The 12,129-nt window shown below is 34.6% G+C and overlaps 2 protein-coding genes across 2 annotated transcripts; both read right to left on the bottom strand.

Moving 5' to 3' along the window:
* Window positions 1-725: 725 nt before the first annotated feature.
* On the bottom strand, window positions 726-3,228 carry LOC132552418 (uncharacterized). Its single transcript, XM_060216591.1, has 4 exons — window positions 3,187-3,228; window positions 2,024-2,155; window positions 1,550-1,651; window positions 726-854 (listed from the first exon to the last, which is right to left on the bottom strand). The coding sequence occupies exons 1-4, from the start codon at window positions 3,226-3,228 to the stop codon at window positions 726-728; spliced, it is 405 nt and encodes a 134-aa protein (XP_060072574.1).
* Window positions 3,229-8,188: 4,960 nt separating this feature from the next.
* LOC132552408 (uncharacterized) lies at window positions 8,189-10,670 on the bottom strand. The gene is made up of 4 exons (XM_060216579.1): window positions 10,629-10,670; window positions 9,463-9,594; window positions 8,988-9,089; window positions 8,189-8,317 (listed from the first exon to the last, which is right to left on the bottom strand). Exons 1-4 carry the CDS (start codon window positions 10,668-10,670, stop codon window positions 8,189-8,191), a joined length of 405 nt encoding a protein of 134 aa, XP_060072562.1.
* Window positions 10,671-12,129: the final 1,459 nt, after the last annotated feature.

A 12,129-nucleotide genomic window follows, 5' to 3' on the forward strand; every position in this document is an offset into this window, starting at 1 on the left:
CATCATCGCTAAAATTTATATATAAATCAAAACTATGAATGTGTATTAGTCACAAGAAAGGTGGTATATTTAAACTCAATGAGCAAACAAAACTAAATTGATTTAAAGCACATTATCTTGGTATGGTATTCTTTCCAAGAATGGTTAAAAACTATATAGATATATGATTGTGAATAATACTGAAGAGTGTTTGGTGGGAAAATTAGCCCAAATCAAAGAAGAAACATACCAAAACATGAAAATGATCGAGTTTCGTGTTGGCAACATCTTCGTCGAGATTGGTGGCAAGATTTTCCAACACCCTATTGGCATACCAATAGGAATTAACTGTGGACCTCTGTGGGGCGAGGTGTTTTGTTTTCATACGAGGCAGAATTTATCAATATTGAAAAAGAAATGGTCAAAACAGTTTTTTTCCTTCAGCAAAATCAGCTTTATTGATTAATTTTAACTTAAACAGGACATAAGGCTTGAGCACAATATTCATGCTTGAGCATGAGAACGGTTTCTTGAAAACGGGTCCAGGTCTTGCTATCCTTGTATGTTTCAAGAGTTTCCTTATCATCTGTTTTGTGTTCATACGTTGCCTTTATTAATCGATTGTGTATTTACAATATGATATTAAAACAATTTACAGAAATTTTCCCATCATTATTCAAAATGAATACAAAAGAAATCCAGTCGTCTTTCAGGAAAATGCATAATTTTAATTCATTCTTAAGCATTTAATTAAGAACATAAATTGGCCACCCAGGATGGCATGTATGTGCGAGAGAAGCACTCATCAGTGCCAGGTCGTCATGTGTCATGGGTGTGCTAGTGGGATTGCTGTCAATCAACTGTATGAGTTTTACCTAGAAATATAAAACAAAAAGTGTCTTCTTGATCTATTAAACAAAGTTGCCAGTTCGCATCGTGGCCAGTGCCGTTAATTGACCAAGGGAGTTGAAATATCTGACAAAGCCAAATAGCTGATAGGCACGGATCTGACTTCGGCTGTTGTGTGAGATATCTAAATCAACGTTTAACTTACTATATGTATTCCGAAGGCGTCATAACATTTAACTGCAATATTTCCTAGAGATTTTGGGCTTTTAACGAAGTATTCAGCCATATATTGCCATATCCTAATCAAAGTTATTATTATAATCCACCAAATAGGTATTTTGGCTACCATGCATTGCAATAAGTTTAAATGACAAATTTGTATTGATAAAAACTAGAAGATATTTTCGCAAAACGAAAAAAAATCACTAAAAACAAAAAAGAAGAAAGACTGAAAGAATCGCTAATTTCATGAAATCGGAACTAAAACATTTAACGAACATAAAACATATTAAATCGCCTGAATTATTCACTGATTTGAAAAAGGCATTTATCACTTTTAAAGATGAATATATATATATATATATTTAATTTTGTAAAAAAGGGAGAATCCCTCCATTCACTTGATAAAAATGATCTATGAAAAACTCCAAACAAAAGATTGAAGTTAAGCCTATGACGATCGTTTTCATTCCGTGTAGATAATCTCTGTTCATCTACTAACCTCGAGATTCCTGAGAACATGAATATCTTGGATGTGACTCTTCTCATCATCACTTGGGTTATATATCCAACACTGATGGTTACTGACTATCGCCATACGTTGCTGCAAAACGTCATACACACTGCTAAATGATCCTTCAGCTTATTATATTTTCTTAATGTTGAACACATATCTTATTTTAGATTTCAATACCGATGAGAGGTCACATACAAATAGAAATTCAAAAGCAGGATTGTATTAATGTTTTTAAACATCAATATTAGTTTGGGCATTTTGATGGTATTACTCACTGAAATACAAACTGACAATAAGGTCGAAATTTTCGCGAATCAACTTTATGTACTGGGATGAAGTGTACTACCGGAACATATTTTATCATAGGGTTTGTATAGAACATAGTTTGTTGAATATTTTGGAACAATGTGCCAAATTTGCTGAAATAATATGTCATATTCAACACCTTCGTGACATTACCGAATTAATGTCATACTTGAAGGCAAATCCTTCTCCAATATGTGGTGCGTGGGTTCCATGATGTCCATGTTGGTGTGTTGTATTATGGTTGTTATGGTTATGTGGTGCCTTAGTTGTTGTCATAGCACATGTCTGAAAAAAATGGAGTTGAAATACTTTTGTCGGTATTAATGCCAACAACTTTGAGATTTTCGAGTACACGATATGAATTTAGCAACTATTTACTGAAAAATAAATAAAGAAGACGCTTTTGTACACTGGATTAAATAAATACAATTTAATATGTCTCATGAATATGAAAACAAGAGACCCATGTGCGTTCACGGTCATCTTACTCTAAAAACATATACATGAAAGGTCCAAAATAGGCCTTAAATAATTTTTTCAACTACTCTACAGCTTAAACAGAAGACATTGTTGGTTAATCATGACATTTTTTGCAAACTTAATACCATATTCTTTATACATACAATACATTATTATCATTACTCATGATGCTTAACCATTTCAACACATTTAATTACTGTGACTTTGAAAATGGGTCAATGTCATTCATATCAACAAAGTTGGTAGGCCTTCATCCTAACATGCTATAGGCCTAATATCCTAATCCTTGACTATTATGTTATTTTGAAGAAGTTATTCTAAGATTTAAACATATTTGATCCATGTGACCTTTCAGGCGATAAAAGTAATCCTATTAACTAGAGCTTGAATCAACTTTCTGAATTTAAGAAATTATTCCCCATCCTATATGATGTTTCAGACCTTTGGTTGCAATCCAGCATTAAACATTTTGAGGTTTAATTTTGACTAGCTATCCCATTTGGAGCCCCGTCCACCTCTAGGTTCCTAGGAGTTAAATCAAGTTTCTGAATTTAAGAAATTATTCTCCACTCTGAATAATGTTTCACACCAAATTTCGTTGAAAATCATTCAAACATTAAGTGTTTACGACGCAGTCCTAGCCACCGAGAAAGTGACGCCAGTCTCACTTTTGCGACTCTTCGTCGTATACGAGACAACATTACAAGATATTGATATCAATGGAGTGCAAAGAACTAAAAAAAACCACGTTTCCTTGTATTATATTATTTGGAAAAACGGAATTTAAAGAATAATTCTTGTAAATAACTGCAAATAGTAAAGTTTTAAATACTCACTAAGGCGACCATACAGGCCAGAAGACCAAGTATTCCGTTCATCGTTAGAATGTGATGTTGGACCCAAGCAAGGAAACAAGTGAATCAAAGAATTGAACTGACCGATGTATTTGTATCTAATGTGTGGGAATGACCTGGATTTTCATTCTTATCTGTAGTGTTGTGATGTCTGTGATCATACCATATGGTCAGCATCATGCTAACCCATTTCATTATTTTGTTTCACAATTTCTATGTTTGTTTGATTAATGTAGAAACATGTAGATAGCATCCCTTTCTTTATTATCTACTTATACTACACGTATCCTATGTAGGTAGAATATTATATATCCTGTCTAAACTCGTTTTTGTAAAGAATTAAAAACAAAGAAAATACTGACAATTTAACAGATTATTTATACAGTGTCGTTTTTACCTGTTTTGAATAAATATAGTGCCTGTTAGATATAAAGTAGCACCGCATCTTCGTCGATGCATATAATTATGTTTGTTTCATTTATCATCTCTTCGTCAACATCTTTTTGAAACGACTAGTTGTTATCTTATTGAACAACATACGGGAGGCTCGTTACTTGCCTTTCAGTGCAACTTCGTAAAGGTGGCTTACCAGCGTACACAACCTTGACTGCACAAACCCACTAGTTTCCCATCCTCCTGAGAAAAAACCAACGCCCAATGATGTATATTCATCATATCTTACAGGGGAACAATGTTCACATCATTTCACGTATTCCGTTTTTATTTCCAATTATTTGAACAGAAAAAACAATCTTGTCCAAAATGTGTTACAATAAGCATGAGTACATATACAAATGTGATTAGAGAGCAGACATGTTACCCAACAGTGTGTGATCTTTTGTTAGCTAAGTCTGAAATCGTGCCCGTTGAACCTTCTAATTTATCACATTTGCACTCAAATGACCAGGTAAGTTTTCGGTCATTTTGAGATGAAACAGTCTCCATTGTTTCCAATTTCCCATTGTGAAAGTTATTGCCGGCTCTTTTTCCGCATAGGAAGAGAGAAAAATCTCATTTTTCTCTTGCCGCTTGTTGTTTTATGCGATTGGAGTTTTATTTCAGCTTACAGAGTAAGATACTAATGCTTCACGCTCTTCTATATCTAAAGCACTCCAATACCTCAAGCATTCCACTTTATCTCATAAGGTCAAATGGTTCATATTGTAATGATTGTAGTTTCACATATTCGACACTAGGATATGAAGCAATTAGCGGACGGCATTATAGTGTAATCGCTTAGAAATGTCAAAACATTGACACATATGCATGACCCAATTTGTCTCATTGATATTCAAATAAGGAATGTTTAAAACACTGATCAACAATTTTTTCATTTGTATAACAGTCTTGTCCAGTCACAGCGTTATTAATACATTAAAGCACACAGCTACTTATTGATGAAACGTATAAAGACAGCAATGAACTTTCACAGCGTCACTAAAACCAAAATAAATTATCAACAATTAATCAAATTGAGGAAAACAGTGACTTGTATGACAGCATTGTCCCGTCACAGCGTTAACACAACGTAAAAGAGAACCACCATATTAATCGAATTGATAAAAAAACAAGAACACAGGACACATTTTACTTCGAAATCATTAAACCACTACAAAAGTGATTCCTTTCTGACATCGGAAATTTCCCCGTCGTCTGTATCTGTAAAAATATATAACTCTTGAGCTGAAGAGATTGTCAAAATTGAAACAATAATGTTATTTTGACGTCATGATTATTGAAAAGAAAATATTTCTCAAAATGAAAACTAGCCAGCTAGTCAGTCCTAGAACAAACCAAATATGAAGTGATATTGCTCTGTCTTGGTTAAAAGCGATAAAAGGAAAAATTGTACAGTGTCATGAATTGAATATACCTTGTTCCTTGATAAATAAAGTTTAGATGTTTTCCAGTTTGGAGGAAACTGATATTTTATCTTATGAGAACAAAAGATTTCTGTTCGGATTAAGAATATATACTAAACAAAAAAAATGAAAGGTAACACTACTTTATTCTGTGATTATTTAATTAACCCCTTCATAAACGCTTACCAATCATGTACGAATAAAGTAATTGATCACTTCTGATAAAACTGCAGTCATGGTTCATTATAAAACTTTGCGTTCAGTTGATTTTATTCGACTGTAATGGACGTTGGGGTCAATTTCAAAGGCAACACCATTAGTAACAGGTATGGCCACTGTTTGCGAAGTAAACAGCATTGCAGCGTCGTCGCATAGAAATCGTAAATCGGCGGATAATTCGAGGAGAGATGTTGTTCGATTCAAAAATCAAGGCTTGGGCCAGCTCCTACAAGTTTGACGGCTGATTTTGACGTTCTCTCACGCGTCGCCCAAGAACGTCACAGACATGCTTAATCGGTGACAAATCAGGTGATTTAGACGGCCAATCTAACATCTGTACGTTATTATGCCACAAGAAAGTTCTGCTGACGCGACTGGTGTGCGCTGGTGCGTTATCCTGTTGAAAAATGTGGCCAAAGCCATGGCGTCTTAAGAATGGCAGAACCACTGGTCTTAAAATTTCGTCGCGATATCGAATGGCGGTTAAACTGTCATTTAACACAACAAGCCTGGTACAAGTCCCCCCACAAATACCACCCCAAACCATTACACTTCCGCCGCCAAAGCGGTCTCGTTCTGCGACGCAGCAGTTCGCAAAACGCTCCCTTCGTCGTCTCCACACTCTGCGCATTTCGTCACCGTGTTGCAGACAAAACCTGGACTCATCTGAAAACAGAACATTGTTCCATTATCGTAAGGCCCAACGACGGTGAACACGGGTCCAGTTACGCCGATTATTACGGTGACGTCGCAACAAATTGGGTCCAGTGTAAGGACGCCGCGTTTTCAATTGGTAGGCCCTCAACCTATTGCGGACTGTTTGGGAGACACACGACGCCCAAACAATGTCTTTGTAGTCTCTACTGCGGTTACGAATCGATTGCGCAAGTGTATCAATCGTATACCACGGTCATCCCAGGCGGTCTTCTTACGGGATCGGCCGCTTCGAGGACGATCGGATGTTGACCAGTTTGGTTTAAACGACTTACCAACTAGCAAATTGTCTTAACACTGCAACCAAAATGCCGTACAAGTCGACGGCGAGACTCCCCAGCCTGTATCATGCCTACAGCCCTTTCTCTCTCTACTTGTGACAGCCGGGGCATAATGATAAAGTTGATAGATAGCAAGATTCGGTGATTTCTAAGTCCTAAGGAACAGTTGTCAGTTTGAATGTTTATGAAATTCAAGCGAAGGTACAAGGTAGTCACAGAAAACCTCGTGCAGCTCTTTCGATAATACAGACTTTCACGCTTGAATGATTTTGGTAACCTCCTTCAATTTTGTAATATTGCACAAGCGTCATTTTGTTTTCACTCATTTACAGGTATTCGCCAAGGAAACATGTTAACCTTTCTTTTTTTGTTGAGTATATACACACACATATAAGCTTGTTGAAATGCATTTTTGCAAATCTTGACAGTGTTGGATTGTTGTGTTATCAAGTGAAGTATTCGTACTGATTTTAGAAGGATTATATCACTTTCCCACTTTCCTTTGCGAACCAAACCAGCTTGTTATTTCATGAATTGTGAAAATGACAAAGAGGTTGTTACTCATGAATTGTGAAATTATCTAGTGATCATATATTATTCTTCAAATTTATTTATTTTTACCCACAAAAACGACTTCAGACATCAACTTAATATTAATATTCATCTTCAATAGCTTTCGAATGGACAATACCAATATCATATTTTCATCACAAGTTCATATTACAAATAATTTGTAAATGACAAAACCATTAACACATGAGCTGTTATCATAAGGAAATGGTCGACCACTTCTGATCTATTCTATGCAGAATATTTCTTTTGATTTGTCACTAATGTTACAGAAAAGGCCATCTTTTCTTTCCGGAACACAGGGCTTTGTTTCGTTTGTTGATGTGTCTATCATTAGGTCTCTTATATCTTATGATTAAGTTTGTCAATTTGGAGAATTTCAGCTTGTTTAAATGACACAATGCAATACGTTTGTGTATGTGTATACATCACCCAAATACATTTAAATCGTATAATCTAGTACGTATTTATCCAAAAGGCATGGAGACCCTAATGAGCATAACATCTCAGTTTACTCGATACTCTAAACATACTCATTAAGACGCAATAGACGCTATATTAACGTCACAAAAAACTGCATTCAGCGTAATATTTTTTAGCGAAACCCCTGAAATAACATCATTGCTAAAAGTTATATATAAATTAAAAATATGAATGTATATTAGTCATAAGAAAGGTGATATGTATAAGCTCAATGAGCAAAGAAAACTGAATTCATTTAAAGCACATTATCTTGGTATGGTATTCTTTCCAAGAATGGTTAAAAACTATATAGATATATGATTGTGAGTAATACTGAAGAGTGTTTGGTGGGAAAATTAGCCCAAATCAAAGAAGAAACATACCAAAACATGAAAATGATCGAGTTTCGTGTTGGCAACATCTTCGTCGAGATTGGTGGCAAGATTTTCCAACACCCTATTGGCATACCAATAGGAATTAACTGTGGTCCTTTGTTGGCCGAGTTGTTTTGTTTTCATACGAGGCGGAATTTATCAAAATTGAAAAAGAAGTGGTCAAAACAGGTTTTTGTTTCTTCGGCAAAATCAGCTTTACTTATTAATTTTATCTTAAACAAGGCATAAAAATTCATGCTTGATCATGAGAACGGTTTCTTGAATACGGGTCAAGTTCTTGTTATCTTTGTATTATTTCAAGAGTTTCCTTATCATCTGTTTTGTGTTCATACGCTGCCTTCATTAATCGATTGTGTATTTACATTATGATATTAAAACAATATACAGAAATTTTCTTATTATTATTAAAAATAAGAACAAAAGAAATTCAGTCATCTTTCAGGAAAATGCATAATTTTAATTGGTCTACATTCTTAAGCATTTAATTAAGAACATAAATTGGCCACCCAGGATGGCATGTATGTGCGAGAGAAGAACTCATCAGTGCCAGGTCGTCATGTGTCATGGGTGTGCTACTGGGATTGCTGTCTATCAACTGGATGAGTTTTACCTAGAAATATAAAACAAAAAGTGTCTTCTTGATCTGTTAAACAAGTGTAAAAATCGTTCATGATCGCAAGGTTGCCAGTTCGCATCGTGGCCAGTGCCGTTAATTGACCAAGGGAGTTGAAATATCTGACAAAGCCAAATAGCTGATAGGCACAGATCTAACTTCGGCTATCGTGTGAGATATCTAAATCAGCATTTAACTTACTATATGTATTCCGAAGGCGTCATAACATTTAACTGCAATATTTGCAAGAGTTTTGGGGGTTTTAACGAAGTATGCGACCATATATTGTCATATCCTAATCAAAATTATTATTATAATCCGCCAAATAGGTATTTTGGCTAGCATGCATTACGATCAATTTGAATGACAAATTTGTTTTGAAAAGATATTTTCGCAAAATGAAAAAAAAATCACTAAAAAGAACAAAGACTGAAAGAATCGTTAACTTCCTGAAACATATGAAATCGCCTGAATTATTCACCGACTTGAAAAAGCCATTTATTATTTTTAAAGATGAAATATATATATATATATAATTTTGCAAAAAAGAAAGAATCCCTCCCTTCACTTGATCAAAATGATCTATGAAAAACTCCAAACAAAAGATTTAAGTTAAGCCTATGACGATCGCTTTCATTCCGTGTAGATAACCTGTTCATCTACTAACCTCGAGATTCCTGAGAACATGAATATCTTGGATGTGACTCTTCTCATCATCACTTGGGTTATATATCCAACACTGATGGTTACTGACTATCGCCATACGTTGCTGCAAAACGTCATAAACACTGCTAAATGATCTTTCAGCTTATTATATTTTCTTAATGTTGAACACATATTTTATTTTAGATTTTAATACAGATGAGAGGTCACATACAAATAGAAATTCAAAAGCAGGATTGTATTAATGTTTTTAAACATCAATGTTAGTTTGGGCATTTTGATGGTATTAGTCACTGAAATACAAACTGACAATAAGGTCGAAATTTTCGCGAATCAACTTTAAGTACTGGGATGAAGTGTACTACCGGAACATATTTTATCATAAGGGTTTGTATAGAACATAGTTTGTTGAATATTTTGGAACAATGTGCCAAATTTGCTGAAATAAGATGTCATATTCAACACCTTCGTGACATTACCGAATTAATGTCATACTTGAAGGCAAATCCTTCTCCAATATGTGGTGCGTGGGTTCCATGATGTCCATGTTGGTGTGTTGTATTATGGTTGTTATGGTTATGTGGTGCCTTAGTTGTTGTCATAGCACATGTCTGAAAAAAATGGAGTTGAAATACTTTTGTCGGTATTAATGCCAACAACTTTGAGATTTTCGAGTACACGATATGAATTTAGCAACTATTTACTGAAAAATAAATAAAGAAGACGCTTTTGTACACTGGATTAAATAAATACAATTTAATATGTCTCATGAATATGAAAACAAGAGACCCATGTGCGTTCACGGTCATCTTACTCTAAAAACATATACATGAAAGAGCCAAAATAGGCCTTAAATAATTTTTTTCAACTACTCTACAGCTTAAACAGAAGACATTGTTGGTTAATCATGACATTTTTTGCAAACTTAATACCATATTCTTTATACATACAATACATAATTATCATTACTCATGATGCTTAACCATTTCAACACATTTAATAACTGTGACTTTGAAAATGGGTCAATGTCATTCATATCAACAAAGTTGGTAGGCCTTCATCCTAACATGCTATAGGCCTAATATCCTAATCCTTGACTATTATGTTATTTTGAAGAAGTTATTCTAAGATTTAAACATATTTGATCCCTGTGACCTTTCAGGCGATAAAAGTAATCCTATTAACTAGAGCTTGAATCAACTTTCTGAATTTAAGAAATTATTCCCCATCCTATATGATGTTTCAGACTTTTGGTTGCAATCCAGCATTAAACATTTTGAGGTTTAATATTGACTAGCTATCCCATTTGGAGCCCCGTCCACCTCTAGGTTCCTAGGAGTCAAATCAAGTTTCTGAATTTAAGAAATTATTCTCCACTCTGAATAATGTTTCACACCAAAGTTCGTTGAAAATCATTCAAACATTAAGTGTTTACGAAGCAGTCCTAGCCACCGAGAAAGTGACGCCAGTCTCACTTTTGCGACTCTTCGTCGTATACGAGACAACATTACAAGATATTGATATCAATGGAGTGCAAAGAACTTAAAAAAAAACTACGTTTCCTTGTATTATATTATTTAGAAAAACGGAATTTAAAGAATAATTCTTGTAAATAACTGCAAATAGTAAAGTTTTAAATACTCACTAAGGCGACCATACAGGCCAGAAGACCAAGTATTCCGTTCATCGTTAGAATGTGATGTTGGACCCAAGCAAGGAAACAAGTGAATCAAAGAATTGAACTGACCGATGTATTTGTATCTAATGTGTGGGAATGACCTGGATTTTCATTCTTATCTGTAGTGTTGTGATGTCTGTGATCATACCATATGGTCAGCATCATGCTAACCCATTTCATTATTTTGTTTCACAATTTCTATGTTTGTTTGATTAATGTAGAAACATGTAGATAGCATCCCTTTCTTTATTATCTACTTATACTACACGTATCCTATGTAGGTAGAATATTATATATCCTGTCTAAACTCGTTTTTGTAAAGAATTAAAAACAAAGAAAATACTGACAATTTAACAGATTATTTATACAGTGTCGTTTTTACCTGTTTTGAATAAATATAGTGCCTGTTAGATATAAAGTAGCACCGCATCTTCGTCGATGCATATAATTATGTTTGTTTCATTTATCATCTCCTCGTCAACATCTTTTTGAAACGGCTAGTTGTTATCTTATTGAACAACATACGGGAGGCTCGTTACTTGCCATTCAGTGCAACTTCGTAAAGGTGGCTTACCAGCGTACACAACCTTGACTGCACAAACCGACTAGTTTCCCATCCTCCTGAGAAAAAACCAACGCCCAATGATGTATATTCATCATATCTAACAGGGGAACAATTTTTACATCATTTCACGTATTCCGTTTTTATTTCCAATTATTTGAACAGAAAATACAATCTTGTCCAAAATGTGTTCCAATAAGCATGAGTACATATACAAATGTGATTAGAGAGCAGACATGTTACCCAACAGTGTGTGACCTTTTGTTAGCTAAGTCTGAAATCGTGCCCGTTGAACCTTCTAATTTATCACATTTGCACTCAAATGACCAGGTAAGTTTTCGGTCATTTTGAGATGAAACAGTCTCCATTGTTTCCAATTTCCCATTGTGAAAGTTATTGCCGGCTCTTTTTCCGCATAGGAAGAGAGAAAAATCTCATTTTTCTCTTGCCGCTTGTTGTTTTATGCGATTGGAGTTTTATTTCAGCTTACAGAGTAAGATACTAATGCTTCACGCTCTTCTATATCTAAAGCACTCCAATACCTCAAGCATTCCACTTTATCTCATAAGGTCAAATGGTTCATATTGTAATGATTGTAGTTTCACATATTCGACACTAGGATATGAAGCAATTAGCGGACGGCATTATAGTGTAATCGCTTAGAAATGTCAAAACATTGACACATATGCATGACCCAATTTGTCTCATTGATATTCAAATAAGGAATGTTTAAAACACTGATCAACACATTTTTCATTTGTATAACAGTCTTGTCCAGTCACAGCGTTATTAATACATTAAAGCACACAGCTACTTATTGATGAAACGTATAAAGACAGCAATGAACTTTCACAGCGTCACTAAAACCAAAATAAATTATCAACAATTAATCAAATTGAGGAAAAC

Source organism: Ylistrum balloti, unplaced genomic scaffold (genome assembly GCF_031769215.1).
Source record: "Ylistrum balloti isolate Yb309-2 unplaced genomic scaffold, AGI_CSIRO_Ybal_v1 Utg369630, whole genome shotgun sequence".
NCBI classification, from domain to species: Eukaryota; Metazoa; Mollusca; class Bivalvia; order Pectinida; family Pectinidae; genus Ylistrum; species Ylistrum balloti.